Genomic DNA, 27,219 nt, shown 5'->3' with positions numbered 1-27,219 from the left:
CCCTGTCACATAGAGGTGGTTTGGCCCAACAGATAGCTAAGAAGGGGGGCCCATCCATAGCCCAAGAGTGTCAGGCCTACCTTGTCAATTATGGCCCCTTGCATCCAGGAGATGCTATGACTACCCAGGGAGGGAATTTGCCCTGTGATATAGTGCTACACACTGCAGGCCCTATATACGACAACAGGACACCCGAACACTGCCGTACAATGTTGCAGACTGCCCTGCAGACAGTGGTCATTCTTGCAGGACGGCTAGGGAGAGATACACTTCCTCGTAGAACTTTGGCTGTACCATTGATATCTTCAGGACTCTTTGGATACCCACTGGGCCCCTGTATGAAGGAACATGTTGAAGTCATCAAGAATTGCCTCCAATCAACCCCAAATCTAGACTTACAAGAAGTCAGAATCGTCTGTTACCACGAGTCTGGATTAGAGGGCATCATGCCCTTGGTAGCTGAATACATGGTGCCACTGATGCATACGGGTATAAAGCCTCTGGATGAGGTAACACCCACAGCACCCCCAACTGCCCCGGAGGGCGAGGTAGTGACACATGACGAAGAAGAAGAACTGAAGCTGAAGTACAAACCCTTCACTCCGGTACAGATTGATGCTATTGTCAGCAAGTTATGTGACCCAGACAAATTTCCCATGCAGTATGTGAGGAGACTGGAGCAGATTAGGAGCATCTACGGGGCTACATGGTCTGATCTATCAGGTATTACCTCTATCAGAGCCTCCGAATATTTCCTCCCCACCATCATGAAGGAACTGGATTCCACTAAAGCAGGACCTCTCAACAAGTTCAAGTCTGGAAAGGAGTTTATTGCTCAACTCACAAAGTGGGCCCAGGATCGTCTCTGTGACGAAGCAGGATCAATACAGGATATACGACAAGAATCTGGAGAAGCTGTGGAGAAATATGCTGCCAGACTAACTATGCAATTTGAAGATTTGGGTTATTCAACTCATGTGAAGACGCAGGCAGCCTTGTTGGTCCGTGCTTTTATTGATGGTCTGGAAGATCCACTGAAGGATAAGGTCATGAAGCTTCGTCCCGAATTACCTGATGGTCCCCTAAAACAGGCCCTTACTGTTGTGAAGAGTTATCAGAAATTGCTTCAAAGGGAAGAAAAAGAAGCAGCGAAAGAAGCAGAGAAGGAAGCACAGAAGGACAAAGGCAAGAAGAAACCAGCCATGTATATGGCAGAAGTCTCAGAAGTACCTATTATGGTGTATCAGGCTCAGGATCGATATGGACCACCACCCTTGAGGTTGAGAGGGCCCGAAGGCCGGAATTACAGGGACAGACCAGTTCGTGATGACCAGGGGAGGCCTCTGTGTTGGGAGTGTGCCAGCCCTGGTCACATGAGAAGAAGTTGTCCTCGCAGGGGGTACCCTCAGAGACCTCCTCCTCCTCCACACTCATGAAGTTCAGGCCAACCGGTGCCCACTTTTCCCGCCACCTGTACTTCTTCATCTTGCGGTGCAGTGACCCTGGAAGTGGACAGCCAACCTCTCAAGTTCTTAGTGGACACTGGGGCGGCCACCTCTGTTATCTCTTCATCTCAGCTGCCTCCTACGATTTCCCTGTCTTCAGATTTCCTTACGTGTATTGGAGTTGAAGGCCAACAAACCTCATCACCACTCACTGTTCCTGTCTCAGCTGGCCCTTTCTCTGGTGTCTTTGCCAAATTTCTGGTGTCTGAAACCTGCCCTGTCAACCTTCTAGGAGCTGATCTCCTTCAAAGGCTTCATGCTACCATCACCTTCGGTGATCAAGGGATGGAACTGCAGTTACAGGACCCTGCCTCACAACAAGGCGCTGAGGATCGCTGTGTCCTTAAAGCTTTCCCTCTGATGATGATGACTCTGCAAACGACACCTTCCCCGGATTTGCCCAATGTACCTACCGCTCTGTGGTCAACTGGACCTGAAGATGTGGGTCTGCTCAAAGTGCCTCCAGTAAAAGTACACCTCAAACCTGGGCATCCGTACCCCAGACTACCTCAGTATCCACTTAAGGCTGCCCAAGAGCAGAGCCTTGGAGTTCAAATTACCTCCCTCCTGCGGTCTGGAGTGCTAATCAGATGTGTTTCACCCTGCAACACGCCCCTGTTTCCGGTAAAGAAAAAGACAGCTCCTGGAGACCCTCCGAGATACAGACTCGTACAGGACCTCAGAGCAGTCAATTCAGCCACCATCTTGGAAACTCCTGTGGTACCCAACCCCAACACCTTGCTTTCCCAAGTGCCTACTTCAGCAACACTCTTCACCGTCATTGACCTGGCTAATGCTTTCTTCAGTGTCCCGCTTCATGAAGACTCACAGTTCTTATTTGCTTTCACGTTTCAAGGATCTCAGCTAACCTGGACCAGGACACCTCAAGGTGCCCAGAACTCCCCTAACCAGTTCACTCATGCTATGAAGATGACCCTGGATCCGTGGGTGTTACAGAATCTTCATGTCACGCTTCTCCAGTATGTTGATGACCTACTCCTCTGTGGAACTGAAGAGAATCTGTTTGCTGCTTCTGAGTCCTTACTCCTCTTCCTCCACTCTGCTAACTGCAAAGTCTCAAAGGCCAAGGTCCAGTGGTGCAAAGAGAAAGTTGTCTTCCTCGGACACTGTATCTCTCAAGGCTCGAGACACCTCACCGAGGACAGAAAACATGCCATCGAGGACATCCCTTATCCGAAGACGTATTCTGCTATGCAGTCTTTTCTAGGACTCATTACCTACTGCAGACAGTGGATTCCGGATGCTTCAAGACTCATGCAACCCTTGTATGACTGTCTTAAAACTGGAGGACCAGATTGGGAACATGCTGAAAATCCGTATATCTATGCTCAGCAAAAGGACTGTTTTGAGACTCTCAAGGAAGCTGTTGTCAGTGCCCCTGCTCTGGGTCTCCCTGACTACACTCAGCCGTTCCACCTCTTTGTTTCAGAGTCTGAAGGATATGCCTCTGGTGTGCTAGCACAGAAACATGTTGATCGTTTCCGTCCTCTGGCCTACTACTCAGCCAGACTAGACCCTGTTGCTAGAACTGCTCCATCCTGTCTCAAGGCTGTACATGCGGCCCATGTTCTCCTGGACAAGTCTGCTGACATAGCCCTTGGTCATGACTTGGTCATTCAAGCTGGACATGATCTCTCTGCCGTCCTTCAACAAACATCTCCTAAGCATCTGACGAGCCAAAGACATCTCAGGCTTCAGTGCTCTCTACTTCTGCCTTCCAACATCACTTTCCAGAAATGTACTACTATCAACCCAGCCACTTTGCTTCCACATTCTAGGGGGGAGTTACCTGAATGGTATAAGGACTTACCAGACTGGAGATCACCTGGTGACCCACATGACTGTGTAAAAGCACTGGAGCAAGAAATTTCTGCACCACAGAATGTGGTAACTCAGGAACTCCTCAACCCTGATTTGCAACTATGGACTGATGGATCCCGATTTGCAGACTCTTATGGCAAGTTCCACACTGGATATGCTGTCACCACTGACACAGAAGTCCTTCTGGCTGAAGCTCTACCACCTCACCTGTCAGCACAGGAAGCCGAACTTGTGGCCCTACAACAAGCATGTTATCTAGCAGAAGGGAAAACGGCCAATGTCTACACTGACTCAAGATACGGCTATGGAATCTGTCACGATTTCGGATTCCTATGGAAATCCCGAGGGTTCATTACGGCTACAGGAACCCCTGTTAAACATGCACTAAGGATTAAAGCCCTGATGAAGGCACTAGAGCTCCCCGCACAGATTGCGGTGATCAAGGTCAAAGCTCATGGGAAAGTCAATTCGAAGGAAACTAGAGGAAACCATTTAGCAGACCAAGCTGCCAAAGCTGCTGCCATAAAGAATGTCTCAGCAAAGTGGGAAGAAGAAGAAACAGCACCAGAAAAACCCTGTTGGAAAGACACTGCTACACCCGTGATGCCTGTGCTTACCAGAGCACAAACAAAGGAACAAGCAACCAAAGAAGCTACCCAAGCCGAAGAAGAACGAGACTTTGAGAGGTCTGAAGCCCGAAGAAAGAAGAAGAAGTTGATAGAAGACATGGAAATGGAATACCCTGCCACCTGATCTGGCTGGAAGCCAGCTCGACCACCTGAAGAAAGATTGTGGGAAGAACAAAAGTTGACTTCTAGAGAAGAAAAGAAACAGTGGGAAGCTGCAGGAGCCATTCATGGGAATCGTAGTTCGGCCGGACAATACGAATTTCCTAGACTCTATAAGGTGGATGGGAGACCCTGTCTACCCAAAAGAATGTATCCAGCCGTCGCAGCATGGGCTCATGGATCAACTCATCGAGGAAAGAACCAAGCACTAGCCTGTATCAAGAAGCTTTACTGGGCCCCAGGAATCTCTACCACTGTCACAGCTTACTCAAGAGCCTGCCCAGTCTGTGCCATTTGTAACCCAACAGCCACCGCCAAGGTTCCACTTCAGCATCTTGCCAAACCAGATTACCCTTGGCAGAGAATCCAGGTTGATCATATTCAAATGCCCAAGTCAGGAAAGTATGAGTACGTCCTAGTGGCTGTGGATATGTTCTCAGGATGGCCTGAAGCCTACCCAGTGACCAATATGACTGCCAAAACTACAGCTAAGAAGCTCATCACTGAAATTTCGTGCAGATTTGGAATACCCGAAGTCGTTGAATCAGATCAAGGCCCAGCCTTCACTGCCAATGTCTACGAGGAATTGTGGCACATGTTAGGGACAGATTTGGGTCTACACACCCCTTATCACCCCTCCAGTTCAGCCAAAGTTGAGAGAATGAACTCCACAATTAAGACACAATTGCTTAAAATGAGCCAGGACCACCCACTCCCATGGCCAGATTTGCTCCCTGTGGTCTTATACCATATCAGACACACCCCACAGGGAAAACACGGCCTGACTCCCTTTGAGATTCTTTTCGGTGCTCCACCTAAAATAGGAGATATTAGGCCTCAAGAGTTGTCTGAGACAAATGATAAAGTTGTACAATTTGTGATTGCATTGTCTAAGGAACTGTCTAACACCCATTCTACAGTTTCTGCTTCTCTTCCAGAATCCACAGGTGACGTGGTCCATGACTTTGTGCCAGGAGACCTGGTGTATGTGAAAAAGTTTGTGCGCAGAGATTGTCTCCAGCCAAGATTTGAAGGACCCCACACAGTGATCCTGGTCACCCCCACTGCAGTAAAACTTGAAGGAAAGAGCACCTGGATTCACGCTTCACACTGCAAAAGAGACCAAACCAGTGTTTAATCACAAAAGTGACTGAAGGGAAATGTTGCTGTTGTTTTTGACCTTGGGACTGGGGGCCATCCTCGCCCCTACCTCTTCGGCCCCTGTTGTAAATAAGAATTCTGGCCCCACTATTCTCTGGGTAAATCTGACAGCCCCGGTGAATATCTGGCGATTTGATTTCTGTGATGTAGTCAAGTGCCTTGACACTGAACGGATAGTAGAGGGAACTATCCAGTTTTATATGTGTGTTACCAGACAATACAACAATAATTGCCATTATTGGACAGATGCTGCCTGGAGTACAGGGAAAGATTGGGGATATAAACCTAGCGAAGCCATGTTCCCTAAGGATAGAACGGGTAGGACTCTCCGTGAGAGAATGCATCTTACAGCCCTTCTGCAACCACTTAGGGGCTGTAAATGGGGTAAAAGTTGTCACCCCCTCCTCCTGAATCTTGAAAACGCCCAATCTGCTGATCTGCAGACATTTGTATTGGGAAGAAATTATAATTATGTATTTAGTGCCGGACCCCATGCGTATTTAGGCCATATACAGCTCCAGGATATTAGCTCTAGACCAACCAAGGCCCCTGTTACCAGTATACCTAAAACAGGCCCAAGTGAGCGTTTGCAAAGTGTAGTTAATGAAGTGATACCCATTCCAGGTCTCAGGTGGCAAGAGGTTTTCTCCATAGAAACACAAACAGCCCCAAGGAAAAACCTATGGTTAGAATGGGTAAGATACAATGTAAAAGTCCAGAACATCTCTGTAGGATGTATTGCTTGTGCTGCTGCGAATACGCACCTCTACACACATGCATTGCTTTTCCCTGATGACAACATCACTGCCTGTGTTATGAATCTGTTGAAAGGTTTGAAGCCTACTGATTGCCCAGACTGTCCCACTAATTCATGAGAAACCCAAACTAAAGGTTCCAGGAGAAGTAATCGTATTAGCTGACAATTACACCTGCTACAATTCCTATAACACTACAGGTACACCAGTAGGGATCTTCGAGACAGGTTTCTGCAGGGAGAACAGTTCTTTAGCTACTGACTTGCTAATCAAACATACACATTATATGTACGACATTTATTGGTTATGTGGGGATGGTAAGCTCCGTCCTAGGTTGCCTAATGCCTGGATAGGCCAATGCACCCTTGTTAAACTAGCCATGCAGTTCAAGATTTTACCCTGGGATCCAAAGATACCTGATGAACCTACCAGAAAGAGGAGAAGTCTCGATCAGCTCCACATGAGTTATGAAGAAGATCCACTAGTATATATTGATGCCATTGGAGTGCCAAGGGGGGTACCGGACCAGTTTAAAGCCCAGAACCAGATTTATGCCGGCTTTGCTTCTATAATCCCACAGGTGCAGATTAATAAAAATGTTGAATGGATCAATTACATATATTACAGTGAACAAAGGTTTGTCAATTTTAGCCAAGATGCCTTCCAGGGTATAGTTGAAGAATTGGGCCCTAACACTAGAATGACTCTTCAAAACCGACTAGCCCTTGATATGATTTTAGCTGAGAAAGGAGGAGTTTGTGGGATGGTGGGAGAGGAGTGTTGTACCTATATCCCTCAGAACACTGGAGTGAATGGAAAAACCATGATAGCCCTTAAAAAGATAACTGGGTTAGCAGCAGAATTGAAAACTAATGCCGGAGTAGACACATCCTTCTTTTCCAGTTGGTTGGGTGGGCTCAAGGGATTCTTTCAACAGGCCTGTCTGGTACTGATTGCCCTCCTTGTAATTGGATCGATAATTCTCTGTTGTGTTATTCCCTTGTACAAAAAGGTCATTGTCAAAGCAACTCCGACTGGTACCTTCCTCAATCAAGAAGTAGACCCACCAGAGTACAATGGTACTGATCCAGGGGAGATCCCTAAGTATATTCCTCTCAAGAGAGTAGACAAAACCCCTCATTCTCAGATGATGCTAAGAGATTTAGTCTAGGGACAGTGGGAGAACTCCATGTGAGGTTAGTGAAGGGTTCAGCTGCCTGGAGGCCTCTCGCTAGGGGAGAGTTTCTGAGGTGTCTGGATGAAGAAATCCATCTCCCCTTTTCCCATCACATGGACAGTCTCGAAGGATCCTTCTTTAAGGGAAAAACTTAGTGTTTAGGGGGGATTGTCAAGGTGAAAATGTATTTTCTTATATATTTTTATACTTTTATATAACTTTATACTCTTTTTGTACTGCTATACTTTTATACTGTGAAACAATAAGTTTTTCCTATCTGTTAGTTAATGCAAATGTAATTGTATTTAAAGATGGCCGCCAGAGCTTAGTTTCGTTTTAGGTTTTAGTGTCCGAAGCCTAAGATTCATTTCCTCAGAAACGAAACTAAAGGAATGAGCAGAAGAGGAGGAATTCACCAGGAGACGTTCGACGAATCAGAGAGACTAAGCACTAGATGTATGCTGCTTAAACCCCACCCATTGCATTCCCTTTTTAGTACTATGTATTGGAAAATAAAGCTCAGTTGCTGCTCGGCTACCCACTGAGCTGAACGCCAGAGCATCAGCAAAGATTGAATCAGCTACGTGTCTGAATCATTTCTTTTTCGGTACCAGATGTTCTGCGCTCACATTACAATTTGGAATGACTGGTGAATGAGGATTAATTGTCGTTACGACCCCGACAGCTTAGCTCGAGCACAAGTCCCACAGGACTGCACAAATGACCGCACATCCCGCGACAAGGAAGGCCACCAAAAGGACCTAGCCACCAAATCTCTGGTGCCAAAAATTCCCGGATGCCCTGCCAACACCGAGGAATGAACCTCGGAAATGACTCTGCTGGTCCATTTAACAGGAACAAACAGTCTGTCAGGTGGACAAGAGTCAGGTCTACCAGCCTGAAATCTCTGCAACACACGTCGCAAATCCAGAGAAATGGCTGACAAGATTACTCCCTCTTTAAGAATACCAACTGGTTCTGCGACTCCAGGAGAGTCAGGCACAAAGCTCCTTGAAAGAGCATCAGCCTTCACATTCTTTGAACCTGGTAAATACGAGACCACAAAGTCAAAACGGGAGAAAAACAATGACCAACGGGCCTGTCTAGGATTCAGGCGTTTAGCAGACTCGAGATACATCAGATTTTTGTGATCAGTCAAGACCACCACACGATGCTTAGCACCCTCGAGCCAATGACGCCACTCCTCAAATGCCCACTTCATGGCCAGCAACTCCCGATTGCCAACATCATAATTCCGCTCAGCAGGCGAAAACTTCCTAGAGAAAAAAGCACATGGTCTCATTACAGAGCAACCAGGGCCTCTCTGCGACAAAACGGCCCCTGCCCCAATCTCAGAAGCATCCACTTCAACCTGAAAGGGAAGTGAGACATCAGGCTGGCACAAAACAGGCGCTGAAGTAAACCGGCGCTTCAACTCTCGGAAAGCCTCCACGGCTGCAGGAGCCCAGTTAGCAACATCAGAACCTTTCTTGGTCATATCCGTCAAAGGTTTAACAACGCTAGAAAAATTAGCGATAAAACGACGGTAGAAGTTAGCAAAGCCCAAGAACTTCTGAAGACTCTTAACGGACGTGGGTTGAGTCCAATCATGAATAGCTCGGACCTTGACTGGGTCCATCTCCACCGCAGAAGGGGAGAAAATAAAACCCAAAAAGGGAACCTTCTGTACTCCAAAGAGACACTTTGAGCCCTTAACAAACAAAGCATTCTCACGCAAAACCTGAAACACCATCCTGACCTGCTCTACATGCGAGTCCCAATCATCAGAAAAAAACAGAATATCATCCAGATAAACAATCATAAATTTATCCAGATACTTCCGGAAAATATCATGCATAAAGGACTGAAACACTGAAGGAGCATTAGAGAGCCCAAAAGGCATCACCAAGTACTCAAAATGACCTTCGGGCGTATTAAATGCAGTTTTCCATTCATCTCCTTGCTTAATGCGCACAAGGTTGTACGCACCACGAAGATCTATCTTGGTGAACCACTTGGCACCTTTAATCCAGGCAAACAAGTCCGACAACAGAGGCAAAGGATACTGAAATTTAACAGTGATTTTATTCAGAAGCCGATAGTCAATACAAGGTCTCAAAGATCCGTCCTTCTTGGCCACAAAAAAGAATCCCGCACCAAGAGGGGAAGAGGACGGATATGCCCCTTCTCCAGAGATTCCTTGATATACGAACGCATTGCGGTATGCTCAGGTACAGACAGATTAAATAATCTTCCCTTAGGAAATTTACTACCCGGAATCAAATCTATAGCGCAGTCACAGTCCCTATGAGGAGGAAGAGCACTGGACCTGGACTCGCTGAATACATCCTGATAATCAGACAAATACTCAGGAACTTCCGAAGGAGTAGAGGAAGCAATAGACACCGGTGGGGAATCACCATGAATTCCCTGACAGCCCCAACTTGACACAGACATTGCCTTCCAATCCAAGACTGGATTATGGGTCTGTAACCATGGCAGACCCAAAACGACCAAATCATGCATTTTATGCAGAACAAGAAAACGAATCACCTCCCGATGTTCAGGAGTCATACACATGGTTACCTGTGTCCAAAACTGCGGTTTATTTTCCGCCAATGGCGTAGCATCAATACCTCTAAGAGGAATAGGATTTACCAATGGCTCAAGAACAAAACCACACCGCTTGGCAAACGACAGATCCATAAGACTCAGGGCAGCACCTGAATCCACAAACGCCATAACAGGGTAGGAAGACAATGAGCAAATTAAAGTCACAGACAAAATAAATTTAGGTTGCAAATTACCAATGGCGACAGGGCTAACAACCCTTGTAAGGCGTTTAGAGCATGCTGATATAACATGTGTAGAATCACCACAGTAAAAACACAACCCATTCTGCCGTCTATGATTTTTCCGTTCATTTCTAGTCTGAATTCTATCACATTGCATTAAATCAGGTGTTTGTTCAGACAACACCACCAGAGGATTAGCAGTTTTGCGCTCCCGCAAACGCCGGTCTATTTGAATAGCCAGCGCCATGGAATCATTCAGACTTGTAGGAATGGAGAAACCCACCATCACATTCTTAATGGCTTCAGAAAGGCCATTTCTGAAATTTACGGCCAGAGCACACTCATTCCACTGAGTAAGCACGGACCATTTCCGAAATTTTTGGCAATACACTTCAGCTTCATCCTGGCCCTGAGAAATAGCCAGCAAGGCTTTTTCTGCCTGAATTTCAAGATTGGGTTCCTCGTAAAGCAATCCGAGCGCCAGAAAAAACGCATCAATATTCGCCAATGCCGGATCTCCTGGCGCTAGCGAGAAAGCCCAATCCTGAGGGTCGCCCCGCAAGAAAGAGATAACAATTTTAACTTGCTGAGCTGAGTCTCCAGACGAACGGGGTCTCAGAGAAAGAAACAATTTACAATTATTCCTGACATTCCTAAACTTAAATCGATCTCCAGAGAACAGTTCAGGAATAGGTATTTTAGGTTCAGACATAGGACTACTGGTAACAAAATCTTGTATGCCCTGCACACGAGCAGCAAGCTGATCCACACTTGTAATCAGAGTCTGGACATTCATGTCTGCAGCAAGCTTAAGCCACTCAGAGGTAAAGGGGAGGAAGAAAGAGAGGAAAAAAAACAAAAAACTCAGAATTTCCTTTCTTATTATCCCACTTCTGCAATGCATTAAACATTCAACTTTGGCCTGGCATACTGTTATGACCCCAATGGCAGAGGGTCTCTGCAATAAATACCAAGTCTGCAAACACAAAAAACCAGCTCATAGGGCAGTGGTAACTGGGCTGACCGTATAGCTAATCCTAGCACCACAAATAGCAGCAGCCGGGGAACGTGCCTACGTTGGTTCTAGACGTCTCGCGCCAGCCGGAGAACTAACTAACCCTAGAAGGGAAAAGATAGACCTTTCTTGCCTCCAGAGAAAAGACCCCAAAAGTTGGATACAAGCCCCCAACAAATAATAACGGTGAGGTAAGAAGAAAAGACAAACGTAAGAATGAACTAGGTATTTAGCAAAGAGAGGCCCACTGACTAATAGCAGAATATAGTAAGATGACTTATACGGTCAGCAAAAACCCTATCAAAAATATCCACGCTGGATATTCAAGAACCCCCGAACCGTCTAACGGCCCGGGGGGAGAATACCAGCCCCCTAGAGCTTCCAGCAAAATCAGGAATCACATTTAGTACAAGCTGGACAAAAATAAGAGCAATACAAATAACCAAAAAACAAGGAAGCAGGACTTAGCTTAATTTTGCATGAACCAGGACCAGCAGACAGGAGCAAACAGAAAGGACTGATTACAACGATGCCAGGCACCAGACTAAGCATTCAGGAAGTTCATATAGCAACACCCCTGGACTAATGACCCAGGTGGGTGCCAAACTAGGAAAAGACAATCTCAGAGTCATACCACTAGTGACCACAAGAGGGAGCCAAAAAAGTCTAATTCACAACACTTATCTAGATGTGTATTGAGCACCTTGAACGTACAGGTGCTCCACAGAAGTTTATAACGTAGATTCATGGAAATAAAAAAAAAATCACATTTTTCCTAAATCTTTTTTAGCTCCATATTTTGCATTTTCTTAAGGGTACCAGAAGAAACTGCTCCATGCAATTTCTCCTGAGTACAACAATACCCCATATGTGGGGGATAACTACTGTTTGGGCGCACAGCAGGGCTTGGAAGGGAAGGAGCGCATTTGATTTTTTGAATGCAAAATTTGATGGAATAATTAGCAGATGCCGTGTCGTGTTTGGCGAGCCCCTGATATTCCTAAACAGTGGAAACACCCCACAAATTACACCATTTTGGAAACTAGACCCCTTTGGGAACTTATCTAGATGTGTATTGAGCACCTTGAACCCCCAGGTGCTTAACAGGAAGTTTAGAATGTAGATTTGTGGAAATACAAAAATCACATTTTTCCACATAAATCTTTAGCTACAAATTTTGTATTTTCACAAGGGCAAAATGAGAAAATGGACCTCAAAGTTTGTTGTGTAATTTCTCCTGAGTTCACCAATACCCTATAAGTGGTCGAAAACTACTTTTGAGGCACAGTGCAAAGCTCAGAAGGAAAGTAGCGCCATATTACAGTGCAGATTTTTGCTGCACTTGTTTGAGGGTGCCATGTTACATTGGCAGAGCTCCTGAGGTGCCAACACAGTAGACCCCCCCATAAGTGAACCCATTTTACCAATTAAACCTCTCAATGAATTCTAGAAGTGTAGTGATTATATTGACACCACAAGAGTTTTACCACCAAGATTGTGTGTTAGCCCCAAGTTTTAAATTTTCATACTGGGAAATTGGTAAAAATGGCACCAAAATGTGTCCCACAATTTCTGCTGAATATAGAAATACCCCATATGTGGATGTACAGTACTACTTTGCCATATGGAGAGATTCAGAAGGGATGGAGAGCTATTTGCCTCCTGGAGCGCAGATTGTCCTAGAATACTTTGCGGATTCGATATAAAGAGCCCCCCAAGTGCTAGAAAAGCAGAATCCCCCCTCAAATTACACCATTTCAGAAATGTATACCCCTTTGGGAATTTATCTACAGATGCAGTGACTATTTTGACTCTATGGGTGTTTTCCAGAAACAAGCAGCAGTGGATGTTGCCTAGTGAAAATTGCAAACTGCCATTGTAGTGAGCAGTACGCTGTAGTGACCTGTATGTTATGCCCAGCTCATGCTTCTGGAGACACACTGTTAGGCATACCTCCCAACCGTCCCTCATTGTGCGGGACTGTCCCGGTTTTGATGGTTTTCCCCGCTGTCCCGCACGGGACACTACTTCCCCGCAGACAACAGAAGCAGCCGTCACACACCCCCTTGTGTTAGGCCACGCCCCTTCCCCATGTTCCTGACTGAGTCTAGTGCCCCCCGGGCCGGTCACTTAGCAGCTGATTCGGGCTGCTGGTGGCCGGCGCTGTTCTCTATGTCCTGGCAGCTGTATCACAGTGGAGCAGACATGCCCCCTGCTCCCTGTGTGCGGCCTCCTGAAGAGGGAAGGGAACATGGCTGCATCTACCTGCAGGAGAGGAGCTGGTGGATGGCTCAGACATCAGTGAGTATTCAGCTCTGTGTGTGGTGAGGAGATGGACGCTGCTGCTCACCTCCCGCTAAGTCCAGGGCCGGTCCCTCTATAGTATTAGTGGCCGCTCTGCTGATGCTCACAGATTTATTGCAGGAGTCTGAACTTTCACGGTCACCCTGTCAGTGCCAGGTCATCGGCTCCAGGGTCACCAGACTGCAGGAAAGTTCAGTCTCCTGCAATAAATCTCCCTATACTGATAGTGACCAGAGACTGTCTGCAGAATCCAGCACTGGAGTGATCAGTGAGCCTGAACCTGGTGACTGGACATCACATGCTATACACATGGCCCTGTATATATACAGTGCATGTATGGCCAGGGCCAGGTGCAGGATTGATCCATCCAGTGTATATAATATTGTGTATCTGTGCCCATAGTATACAACTATCAAGGGCGTAAGTACCGTGGTCGCAGCTGCGACGGGGCCTGGAGCACTCTGAGCTACAAAATGGGTCGCCGGCCCCTCAAATCCTCTGCACAGGCCTTCGTGCGCACTCTCTCTGTGCCCGCGCTGACCAAGGCCATGGCAGCCCACGTGAGCGCGGCCATCATTCGTGCTTGCGCGTGTAGCTGCGGCCTTTGTCAGTGAGGGAAAACAGGAAAGCGAACGCACCTGAGCCTGTGCAGAAGTTTGAAAAGGCCACCACTGCGTGCACAGGCACCCGAGCCTCACTGTGTCTGATGCTGGCCAGGACCAGTGTAAGAGAACAGCGCTCTCCTCACCAATCCCCGGCCGGCATCCGCTCCATGTCCATTATATAGGTGATACTGCAACTGATGTGTATATACGTTATATAGGTGATACTGCTGTGTGTATATATACTGGAACTATACACTGCAATCACAGTATCACCTATATATTGTATATGCAGCATTTGCAGTTTGACCTGTCTAATGTATATTGACTGTTGTATATACAGTATATAAGTGATACTGCGATTATACACTCACTGGCCACTTTATTAGGTACACCTGTCCAACTTCTTGTTAACACTTAATTTCTAATCAGCCAATCACATGGCGGCAACTCAGTGCATTTAGGCATGTAGACATGGTCAAGACAATCTCCTGCAGTTCAAACCGAGCATCAGTATGGGGAAGAAAGGTGATTTGAGTGCCTTTGAACGTGGCATGGTTGTTGGTGCCAGAAGGGCTGGTCTGAGTATTTCAGAAACTGCTGATCTACTGGGATTTTCACGCACAACCATCTCTAGGGTTTACAGAGAATGGTCCGAAAAAGAAAAAAAATCCAGTGAGCGGCAGTTCTGTGGGCGGAAATGCCTTGTTGATGCCAGAGGTCAGAGGAGAATGGGCAGACTGGTTCGAGCTGATAGAAAGGCAACAGTGACTCAAATCGCCACCCGTTACAACCAAGGTAGGCCTAAGAGCATCTCTGAACGCACAGTGCGTCAAACTTTGAGGCAGATGGGCTACAGCAGCAGAAGACCACACCGGGTACCACTCCTTTCAGCTAAGAACAGGAAACTGAGGCTACAATTTGTACAAGCTCATCGAAATTGGACAGAAGATTGGAAAAACGTTGCTTGGTCTGATGAGTCTCGATTTCTGCTGCGACATTCGGATGGTAGGGTCAGAATTTGGCGTAAACAACATGAAAGCATGGATCCATCCTGCCTTGTATGGAGCATCTTTGGGATGTGCAGCCGACAAATCTGCGGCAACTGTGTGATGCCATCATGTCAATATGGACCAAAATCTCTGAGGAATGCTTCCAGCACCTTGTTGAATCTATGCCACGAAGAATTGAGGCAGTTCTGAAGGCAAAAGGGGGTCCAACCCGTTACTAGCATGGTGTACCTAATAAAGTGGCCGGTGAGTGTATACCGCAGTAGCACCTATATAATGCATGTACAGCAGTCTATATACATTATATAGGTGAAACTGCGACTACGGTGTGTACGTTATATAGGTTATACCACTGTGTGTAATATACTGCGTCCGCTGTATAGCCCATATAGGCCAGCCGCAGTGTATATGTGTGTGTATATGTATGTATATATACACACACACACACACACTCTCTGTGGCTGGCCTATATGGGCTATACACAGCGGACGCAGTATATTGCACACAGTGGTATAACGTACATACCGCAGTCTCGCCTATATAATGTATGTGTGAGTGTATGAGTATGTGTGTCTATGTGTGTGTGTGTGTAAGTATGTATGTCTATATTATACACATACATACACACACCACTCTGATTAATCGTGAAAAAAGGGCGGACTCTTTATTGGCCCAAATGGCAATGCTTCGGATCAATAACAGAGCATTTCTCTGATATGGAACTGAAATGTTGCCACATGGGCTAATAAAGAGTCCACTGCTTTAAGGGATTGTCTCTCACTAGGACAACCTCGTCTTAAACTAAAGCCTATACTCACCTCCTGTGCCAGCGCCATTCCCACAGCGGCTGTGATGTGTTGTGACACGTGATGCCCGACGCCAATCAGCACTGGTGTCACTGTCTCTGCCTTCAGACAAACTGAACATGAAGTCCAGGATGACTGTGTACAAGGTGGAGTGGAGCTGTGTGTATGTATGAGGTGTATGGAGCGGAGCTGAATGTGTACGAGGTGTACAGAGCGGAGCCGTGTGTGTATGAGGTGTATGGAGCGGAGCCGTGTGTGTGAGGTGTATGGAGTGGAGCTAAATGTGTACGAGGTGTTTGGAGCGGAGATGAATGTGTACGAGGTGTACGGAGCGGAGCCGTGTGTGTATGAGGTGTATGGAGCGGAGCCGTGTTTGTATGAGGTGTATGGAGCAGAGCCGTGTGTATGAGGTGTATGGAGCGGAGCCGTGTGTGTACGAGGTGTATGGAGCGGAGCTAATTGTGTACGAGGTGTATGGAGCGGAGCTAAATGTGTACGAAGTGTATGGAGCGGAGCTAAATGTGTACGAGGTGTACGGAGCGGAGCCGCGTGTGTACGAGGTGTACGGAGTGGAGCCGTGTGTGTATGAGGTGTATGGAGTGGAGCCATGTGTACGGAGCGGAGCCGTGTGTGCAAAGTGTACGGAGCGCAGCTGCGTGTGTAGGAGTAGCTATGTGTGGCCATTATACGGTACGAAGTATCATGTGCGGCCAATATACAGTATGGAGCATCATGTGCAGCCAATATACAGTATGGAGCATCATGTGCGGTCATTATACAGTATGGAGCATCATGTGCGGTCATTATACAGTATGGAGCATCATGTGCGGTCATTATACAGTATGGAGCATCATGTGCGGTCATTATACAGTATGGAGCGTCATGTGTGGCCATTATACAGTATGGAGCATCATGTGCGGTCATTATACAGTATGGAGCATCATCTGTGGCCATTATACAGTATGGAGCATCATGTGCGGCCATTATACAGTATGGAGCACTGTGTGGCCATATTTTTTTGTTTATAATTATTGTTTATGAAACAGTGTGATCAGCAGTGCTAAATGGGTGTGGTTGGGATGTGGATATGGGTGTGACTAGTTATGAATGGGTGTGGTCAGAGGCGTGGCCTAAAATTTGCCGCGGCGCGCTACGCACGCCGCTAACTTTGTCCCTCTTTCCCATCTTCAAAAGTTGGGAGGTATGTTTTTCTTCTCTTACAGGTTGGGTTAGGGGCAAGATATACAGCATTATAATGCTGTATATAAGCCCTGAAAGGTGATGGCCGTATCTCTTATAGGCCAAACCTGGTGACAGATTCCCTTTAACACCAATTGAGTGCATTATACTCAAAAGTTGGAAAATTACAGCATGGCTATAAAAAAAAAGAAAATTCCAGAGACTGTTTAGACCAGAAACAAGATAGGGTCTATCAATGGAGAAAAGAGAAATCACAGCCAACACCAAGATTTATTCTTTAAATTCCTACAATTATAGAAATGATACTGTTTATTTATTAGAGCTATATTATCGAATACCGTATATGTATATTTAAAATGTAGTAACATCAGTTATTGCATATCCTCACTTGGCCTTGTCTGTATCCCATGATGATTGTATCTTCAGTTGGATGATCAAGGACAGCAATGGCAGAAATGCATCTGGGGCATCTCTGTTCATACCATTATGGATTTTTAACCCATTTTGCTACTATGAAATAAAGGATTGAAGATTTTATTAAAATTGCTGGGATTTTTCTCTTCTCAGAAAACATTTATAGTTTGTTTTTTAATTAAAGTGGTGAGAAAAAAAGTTAGAAATATATATGAAAACATTTTTTGCTTTTGTCGCCATTTTCTGACACCTGTCGCTTTTTCATCTTTCAGGATCTGCGGCTGTGTGAGGGCTTATTTTTTTGTGCCTCAAGTTGACTATTTTTACCAATACCATTTTGCGGTAAATACAATGTCCTTATTGCCTCATATCTACAATATGGGGACCTGGAGGAGGACATAACAACAAAATGGGGACATATCTTCAATATGGGGACCTGGATGGGGACAGATCTACAATATGCGGACATATCCATAATATGGGCAGCATGGTGGCTCAGTGGATAGCACTGAAGCCTTGCAGCGCTGGGGTCTTGGGTTCAAATCCCACCAAGGAGTTTGTATGTTCTCCCCGTGTTTGCGTGAGTTTCCTCCCAATTCTCCCGTTTCCACCCACACTCTGATAGGGATTCTAGATTGTGAGCCCCATCGGGGACAGCGATGATAATGTATGCAAACTGTAAAGCGCTGCGGAATATGTTAGCACTATATAAAAATAAAGATTATTATTATAAAAAAAAAAAAGATTATTATTAATATGGGACATATCTACAATATGGAGACCTGGATATCTTCAATGTGGGGACATATCTACAATATGAATGCACATTTGTTATCACCACATCCATAACGACCCAAGCTCTAAAAAAATTGTTTAAAAAAATGGCAAAAATGTTGAAAGGTGTATAGAAAAAAAAATGGTATCGCTAAAAATGTCACTTAAGAATGCGCCCCCCCAAAAAAATTCACATTTTTTCTATATGCGCCCCATATACCCAGCCAAGTTTGAGACCCCCGAGACAGAAGGTTAAAAGGGCCATGATTGGTGCTAACAACAGTGACCTATGCAGAAGGGTATATATCACCCTGCTGCATTGTTGGACAGCCGGATCCGATTTTCTCAGACACAATAGTAAAGATGAGTATCGGAAAAGTAAGCAGCTATACCAGCCTGCTTCATTGTGCAGGCAAACGAATCACAGCAAGGGTTTTGGCAGGATCAAAGTGGATTGGTCCAGATGGGTCCATGGCCGCCGAGCTGTTTGTCTCCGGTGTAGGAGACAGCAGTTTTCATTAAACGCTCGGATTCTGTGCTGTGACAGTTTAAATAACTAATGTACGTGTATGGCAGAATGCATAGGCACCGTATCCCCCAATGATTGTGATTTTAAGGGGTTAAAGATGCTTTCTTGTTTTTTAGCTGCAATGCAGCCAGCAAGTCCAGCTCTGATTGCAATATTGACTTTTGTATTACATTTCCATATATTGATACACAATCCAATACCAAAATAATTTATTATTCACAATTTAACAATTATGAACATGTAAAGTGCAAACTGCTTAGTCTAACAAATAAAATTCTACTAATCATGTCAGTTCTAATATCCAACTTCATTAAACAATAATCGTATGGCATCATGTCTACGCTAGGTTTTATGATGTCGAAGGAACAGAAAGGCCTCCTATCAAAAATCTACTAGAAAAATTCTCTCTGAGACAATGATGACGATTCCAGTAAGTCTTCATGCACACGAGTGCAATTTTTATCAGATCACACTCGGACCAATGTTATTCTATGGGGCAGCGCTGATTTGGCATAAGAAAAAACTATTGCAGCATGATGAAATTTACAGTACAAATTGGATGGCATACACCCTTTCAAGTCTATGGGTGCATGGAACTCACGGGACTGCACTTTGGTGACATCTGAGTGCAGTCTGATTTCATCAGACTCACAGAGAGAAGATGGAGAAATTTTGTTATCCATCTCCTCCTGACAGTGTGCTCTGATTGTCTCATCCAAAAGCAATGAATCACAGTAAGCTGACACTCTGGTCAAACCCGGGTCAGAGTTTGAGCGATCCGATACTCTCGGATGGGAGAATCTACGGCTGTGTGACCATAGCCATAAAGGTCTATACTACAGATCTGTGGGCACTCTGTGTCCTGCCATTTGGTGCCTCTGTCCAGCACTGTATTATGATGAAGTCATACAGAACTGCACAAAAATGTCCTCTGAATGAAATCTGAGGCCTGATATATAAGGTATGTGAATACAGCGTCTTCTTTTCTGAGTTTTCAGACCAGAAATTGAGCAGAAAGTTTCCAAATCCTCCTCAAAAACTGAAAACTGCTGAAAAACTTTTGAGTTTCTGCTCCTAAACTCAGCAAAAAGACATGTAAAGAAAGCTTCAGGAATGGAATTTGATACAAGAATCTTCTTGAAGATTTCTAAAGAATAAATAAATATTTTGGAGCTGCAAATTCTGCTTGACCAATATATAAAAAGGATAAGTACAGTGCGTTCCACTAACCTGTCACTGTATTTGTAAGCTATGCTCACTAAAATTACATATAAAAATAAATTAAAAACTTGGATTTCTCTTGTTCATTCTCATCAGTAATGTGTAACGTAAAGACTTATGAATATGTGATCATAAATGTCATAATAAAAACCTAAGCTATATGAAACTCACTCAGAGGAGCAAGTCTCCATAACAGTATGCACAAGCCCGGCATGTAACAGCTTAAGATACCTTACAGATAAAGAAGCTGTCCACTACTAGGCTAACCCCATCTCATACCCCACACTTGGCCACGAAAAATAATAAAGCTTATTCTCCCCTCCCGTGCACCACGTGTCATCATATCCGCATGAAAGCCCCAGAAAGGCGACTTCCGACGGCGCCAGCACAGGAGGCCAATATAAGCTTTTTTATTTTATCGGGGCCAAATATTTAGATCAAGATGAGGTTGCCCTACTGTAGTAGAGGACAGCCCCTTTAAATCAGGACTGATCAAATCCTTGGTGCTCTGTATCCAAAGTCCCCAATCTTGTGCGCACAGATATCTGCTCCTCTCTGTGTTTGTGTTTCCCTGAGGAGCTCTACGTGGAAGATTTCCTGGCAGAAAACCGCAGTGCGTAACAGTAGCAGAATTGTGAATGACATTTCACAAAATCTCATGTACACACTGCGGAGAAAAACTGCAGCATGAACTGATCAGCACTGCTGATTCAAAAGTCGCCGAATGGGAATGAAAGCTATGGATGGGGTCACGGTTTTCAGCCTTTGGAATGAAATGCAATGGGTGCAATGAGGAGCAAATCTGCCACATTTTCACAGAGGCCAACGCTCTTGGAAACGGTCGAAAAGTGGTATATGCGGTATAACAGATGAAAGTGAATGCACAGCTATCATCAGATTATCATTTAAGGACAGGATTGTTCTCTATTGGCTTGTAAAAATATAGAAAGGAATCCAGCACCCAATTGAGTGCCCGACTATTTTCTACATATTTATGGATTGGGACCCTATCCGAGCACCCAGGGCTGTGGAGTCGGAGCCCATTTTGGTGGAGTCAGAGTCATGGAAATTGAGGAGTCGGAGTCAGAGGTTTGGCTTACCGACTCCACAGCCCTGCGAGCACCAACCATATCTAGGAGTCCTGTACTACTTTACTATACCTGAACAGCACAAAAAATATTGTACTACCTAATAGAGCACAATGCAGTACACAGCAGATTCATGTTCTGAGCATAATGTATTCTTAAGGGGAGCACTCCAACCATCACTCCATGGTGAGGAAGGCAGTTAAAGGGATGCCTTATAATAATTGCATTCTTTAGCGACATTACACAATCATTTTTTGTGCAAATTAGAATAATAATAGAGCAGACGTTTTGTGATATACTGCCCTTAAGAAGAAATCAGGTTTTTGCCACCTTATCTGAGAACACCGTGATGTAGGGGCAGAGACCCTGATTCCAGCAAATTTATAATCTACTGGGTTACTTAATGAAGTTGTAGTTAAATCATGTTTTATCAGCAGGATATTGTCATTAGAGGACTAGTAAACCTGCTGCCGCCAGGTAGTTAAGGATATTCAAGAGCTCTGTATAACCCCACTATCATCAATGATTGGCAGCTTTCTGTATACATTGAACATTGGCAGACACCTGCCAGTCACTTGTGATGGTGGGGTTATACACAGCTAATTCCGATGACTGGTAGACCTGCAGCAGATAAAACAGGGAGCTCATGAAAATAAGAGCAAGCAGCTCAGTGAGTGACACATAGTTGGAATCAGGGTCTCGACATCCACATTATGCTACTTTCAGATGGAAAAGCAAAAACCTGGAGACAGATTCCCTTTCAACAGTGCAGCTGATGCAGGCTAGAATATGGAGGAGCCTGCCCACAGCAAACAAACATTTAGGAGGTTGATATTTGGAAAAAGTAACTGGCTTGGAGACATTTCAGAGCCTTAAAGTGGCATACACCTTAAATTATCATTAGGAGAACCTGCAGATTTTGTAAGGGACAGATGACTATTTAACTTGCATTATGAGTATGGCTGACGCTCATTCTGCCGATGATGGGGTAAAAGAAATGTAATATGCCCAATCATTCTTAAGACACCAAAACCTTTGCTTTGATGTGAGATAAGCGGACAACGGATGTCCAGCTACGACTTATTCCCCTCTCCCCATAGAGAACACATACACACACCAGGCAGAGTCCTGCACAAGTATTGGGAGTTTGACATGTATAGAATGTGTATGGCCAAGTTTAGTGCAAAATACATGGGCCCTTAAATTTCCATTGCATCATTTTCCTGCAAAAAAAAATTTGACTGTGAAAATAAAACTAGCAGCAAAAAGCATCAAATAAATTAACGAGAAGTTGCTGAAACTAAGCAACATCCTAGGAGGTGGAAATAAGGCACCAGAGGCCACAGAGTCCTATGTAGAGGTCAAGTCTTCACAGGTATAGTTTGCTGGCATTCGAAGCTGTCTGGATGGGGCTCTGGGAGGCCCACGGGATGCTCTGCTGTGGCTATTAGCAAGAGGTCTAGTGTGGTCTCTGTGCATTGGGCGATAAATCGAATAAAAGGCCTCACATCACCTTCATTCGCAAGCTCTAACACATAATAATATTCTGACCGCTGCTCTTTCCTGATGGTTATTGGTGGGTAACCTGCCTGCATCAAGATGACATTCATAAGCAAGCGTGAAGTCCTTCCATTACCATCAACAAATGGGTGAATATAGACCAGTTTATAATGTGCAAGTGCGGCAAACTCCACAGGATGCAGGCTTATTGCTTCATCTGAATTCAGCCATTGAACAAACTCTTCCATGTGCTTGTCTACGTCCCTGGGATGGGGAGGAATGTGGTGGCCCACAAACACTTGGTTTGCACGAAAGCGCCCCGCTTCAACAGGGTCCACATAGCCCAGCACTCTCCGGTGTATTTCCAGTATATCGCTGATCGTAACCGATCCTATGCGAGACACTAACGTGGTATTGACATATTTCATTGCAGCATGCATACCAATGACTTCATTTTGCTCCTCGAGGCTTTTACCAGACACAGCATACCGGGTCTCAATTATATGGCGAATCTCAGACAATGAAAGGGTGTTTCCTTCAATAGCAACAGTGTGGTAAATATGGTGATAGTAAGACTCTTCCATGACCCTGCGAAGAGCAGAGTTACCCTTTGGAATCGACATGACTTTCTTAACTTTCCTATCAATGATGCTAAAATACCTCTGGTCTATTTCTTCTACTAAAGGCAAGGTGCGATCCCGATTTAATAACGCCTTCTCATTATGTGGGGAGATCATTAACGCTTTGGAATAGAGATAATCTGCCTGTATGATATCTTTCTCCTCCTCCAGAAAAATGCCAAGCTCATTAAGGGCATCCACGTGATCCGGGTCCATCTTCAGGGCGTGGAGCAGAAGCTTATGTGCTTTGTCCCTCTTGCCTTGACGCTTCATTTCAAGTGCTTGGTTCAAAGCAGCTTTGGCTTCAAACGTGACATCTAAAATATTAAAATAGATTATTTACTGATTTATAAAGACCTATAAAGACAACATTTAGGAAAGCACCAATATATGGTTATCCAAAATCACTTTTAGAGTTTTTTTTTTTTCCTATACTATGTTGTGCATAAATATGTGATTCTTCAGAATTTGTTTTAGTCTTTGCCTGATGAAGAGACGTATGTAGTCTCGAAAGCTTGCAATTTGTTACCATCTTTTCAGTTAGCCATTAAAAAGGTATCAACCACTGAGGACTCTCAATTCTAAATATTTTAGAGTTTAGGCATCACGTTTGGCATATAAGCTGGGAAAAGCTTCAGGCACATACTCCATGTCTCAAGGGATCTATTCACCCAGATAGAACTCAATAGAGTGTCCTTTTGACTGTTATCATGCCATTATTGGATTCTCGGTATATGCATATGCACTGCTGCTGTATTTAAACAGACACAGAAGTGCCCCGTTCTGGCAATGGGTCGGGTGTCTCAGTGGTCAGACTGTAACTCTTCTAGACGTTATCACCTGTCCTGTGCATAGGTGATAAGTTATTACTGAAATTCTCCATTATTGCCATATATCTGCAAAGAGAGAGTGCACTCACTGTATGCTGAAAGGACGGACATATTGCCAGTGCAGTTGCACCGGGGCCAGGAGGTGGAGGGGGGCCCGACTACATCGGCAACTATTTCAGCTGGATGTGCATCTAGTGTCCACCGGCTTCCTGAGCTGCAATACAAGTCGCCGGCCAGAGGCCAGTAGCAGAAAAGGACTGCGAGCAGAATGCGATCAGAGGAAGGCGAGTAGAATCAGGTTTTGTTTTTTTATTTAAACATAGTGGTGAACTTGGAACATTATATCAGGAAGGGGCCAGGGTGGGGCACATAAACCCCAGGAAGTGGCACAGTACGCCAGGTAGGGGTCAGGATAGGACACATGAACCTCAGGGTAGGGCACATGAACCCCAGGAAAGGGATCCGGATAGGGCGCAATAACTACTGGAAAGGGATCAGGATGGGGCGCAATAACTCCTGGAAAGGGATCAGGATGGGGCGCAATAACTCCTGGAAAGGGATCAGGATGGGGCGCAATAACTCCTGGAAAGGGATCAGGATGGGGCGCAATAACTCCTGGAAAGGGATCAGGATGGGGCACAATAACTCCTGGAAAGGGATCAGGATGGGGCGCAATAACTCCTAGAAAGGGATCAGGATGGGGCGCAATAACTCTTGGAAAGGAACCAAGATGGGGGTGCAATAACAACTGGAAAGGGATCAGGATGGGGCGCAATAACTCCTGGAAAGGGCTCAGGATGGGGCACATTAAACCTAGGAAGGGGACCAGGATGGTAGTATTCAGCCCTAGGAAAGGGGACCAGGATGTGGGCTCAATAACCCCAGGAAAAAAGGCACAATAGCCCAAGAAAAAGGCACAATAACCCCATGAAAGGGGACCAGGATGCAGGCACAATAACCACAGGAAGGGGACCAGGATGGGGCACATCATTACCTGATAGTATCCTCTCCCACCACTCATTTCATTATAAGACCCAGATCACGTCTTCTCCCACCCCCTCATTTAATATGATGCTATCGAGTACATATAATAAGTAGCTGAGACACCGGTGATTTTTGTACAGTGGGGGGCGCTAATCCCTTATTCCCGATCGCCGGTTTAAAACATCGATAAGAACATAAGGCCCCTTAGTGGCCGCCGTTTTAATGCATATCGGTGGTCGGTAGGGGATAAAGAGCGGGCATTATAAATAACAAAAATAATAAGAGAATCCGATATGGGGTTTATAACAAGAGGCAGCACTATGTAATATGGGATGGTGCTATACATAATGAGAGGCGACTATATAATAGCTATAATCTTCAGTGCGGTCGCACAGGGACCCCAAGCTGTCAGTGTCCTCTCCTGGTTTGCTGTGTACATAGTTATATCTTTGTACACGGATACGCAATGGCCATATGGAGACCAGGATATGTGAGAAGATCACGTTTTTGTGGATTTTCCATTAATAGGAACCTGTCCCATTGAGCATGCAGTCTGATCTGTGGACAGCACGGTAAGAAGTTAAAGGGGTTGTCCACTACTTGGACAACTCCTTCTTGAACTAAATGTTTAGCCTCAATAAAATAAAAACAAGCCTATACTCCCCCCCCCATTCGAGCGCCATTCCCACAGGGGGCTCTTGTGCAGTATTGTGACATGTGATCCCTGCGCCCAATCAGCGCTGGCGTCACTGTCCCCGCCTACATATGGATTGCACATGAAGAGGAAGTCAGATCAGCTGCAGCCCGGACTTCCTCTTCATGTCCAATCCATATGTAGTTGGTGACAGTGACGCCAGAGCTGATTGGGCGCAGGGGTCACATGTCTCAACACCGCATGTGAGGCCCAGGGAAAGCAAAGCTGGCACCAGAGGTGAGTATAGGGTTTTTTATTTTATCCGGCCAAACTTTTAGCTCAAGAAGGGGTTGTCCAAGTGGTGGATAACACCTTCCAAATTTAGCAGAATGATACATAAGTTTCTCTGAAAAGGTTCAGTGTAACTTGTACTTTATTCATTGTGTTGAAGTACATGAGTCCAGTGGGCGGTCCTACCAGTGATTGACAGCTATCTCTACATGCAGTCATACAGCGAAGACTGTCAGTCTTTTACTAGGACCGCCCACTGGACTTCTATATATACAATGACGATTTTAGTGAATAAAACAAGTTTTACTGAAACATTCCCCACAAAAATGTATAATCATCATCTCCTCCTCTATAACTATACCATGTACCACAGGACTGCTATAAGAACATAGCGCATAGGCTAACCAATGGCTGCCCTCCCCATGGCCGCCCTATGTCTTTACAGACGGACTCATGGATTCTTTTTTTTTACCTGAAGCCGGTTTCTGTTTAAACACCAGAAGTTCGATTGCAGTTGAAGCTACGGCGAGTCCTGTGGTCTGTCCGCCGTACGTGTGCAGCCGCTCATTCCCTCCCCACAGGTTACACTGCAGCAGGACCTTCAGGGCGGCTCTGTACTGCCCATCCAGCCCACTGAGGGGGAGAAGGACCACCAGCAGCGACCCAGACAACACCAGCAGCGCCGCCTTCAGCCCGGACCGAGCGCCCAACTGCGGCCACTGGAACTCTGTCTCGGCCATTGAGTTGTCCATCAGCCAACGCCACGCACTCGCAGCGGGATCATCTTCCTGACTGTTTCCCCGGATCTGCAATAACAGAAAGAAGCATCACACCACATACAATGCCAGGATAATAATGTGCTCTACAACATGGAGATCTGCTGGGCTCACCACAAGTCCCAGCAAGTCAGGATACCACAAAAGCCACAGGATAACTGTCCACTCCACAGTCCTATCATAGCAGCCCTCTCTCCCCCAAAAGACACCTGTCCTAGTTATCCTACTCAGAGACCCCTCTCTTTATCCCACCAGAAAGCCACGTACATACATGAGCGTTCCCGCACACCCCCATCACCCGGACTGTACCAGACTTCCTACTTTGTATGACGTAAATAACATTCCTGGAGATAGTCCCGCCCACACTGTGTTCTCTTTTACTATTGGCTGCGCTGATACCAATCAGTGATCAAACAATCCCAACAGCCAATCGCTTCTCTCCTGGTAACAAATGCAGTGAGATAAACACTAGAGGATTAGCATTAGAACTACAAAACTGTCCGCACGTAGATATCGGCATGGCGGACATTTTGGAGGTGTGAAGTATGCGGGGTTTACCTTCAGTATAGTCTTCAATATGGCGTCCTGAAGGCGGACA

General features: G+C 45.5%; 1 protein-coding gene across 4 annotated transcripts; it reads right to left on the bottom strand.

The window, feature by feature from the left end:
- Positions 1–18,871: 18,871 nt before the first annotated feature.
- On the bottom strand, positions 18,872–26,991 carry FICD (FIC domain protein adenylyltransferase). 4 transcript variants are annotated; one of them, XM_077296297.1, is made up of 3 exons: positions 26,931–26,991; positions 26,318–26,651; positions 18,872–23,423 (listed from the first exon to the last, which is right to left on the bottom strand). In XM_077296297.1, the coding sequence occupies exons 1-3, from the start codon at positions 26,961–26,963 to the stop codon at positions 22,348–22,350; spliced, it is 1,443 nt and encodes a 480-aa protein (XP_077152412.1). In that variant the 5' UTR covers positions 26,964–26,991; the 3' UTR covers positions 18,872–22,347. The 4 variants fall into 4 exon arrangements, with proteins under 4 accessions (XP_077152412.1, XP_077152430.1, XP_077152422.1 ...); XM_077296315.1 differs by having other exon boundaries at positions 26,889–26,973; XM_077296307.1 differs by having other exon boundaries at positions 26,893–26,951.
- Between the last annotated feature and the right edge of the window lie 228 nt (positions 26,992–27,219).

Source organism: Ranitomeya variabilis, chromosome 1, assembly GCF_051348905.1.
Source record: "Ranitomeya variabilis isolate aRanVar5 chromosome 1, aRanVar5.hap1, whole genome shotgun sequence".
Classification (NCBI taxonomy): Eukaryota; Metazoa; Chordata; class Amphibia; order Anura; family Dendrobatidae; genus Ranitomeya; species Ranitomeya variabilis.
The sequence above is the reverse complement of the archived record's forward strand: the minus strand, read 5'-3'. Positions and strand labels throughout refer to the sequence as shown.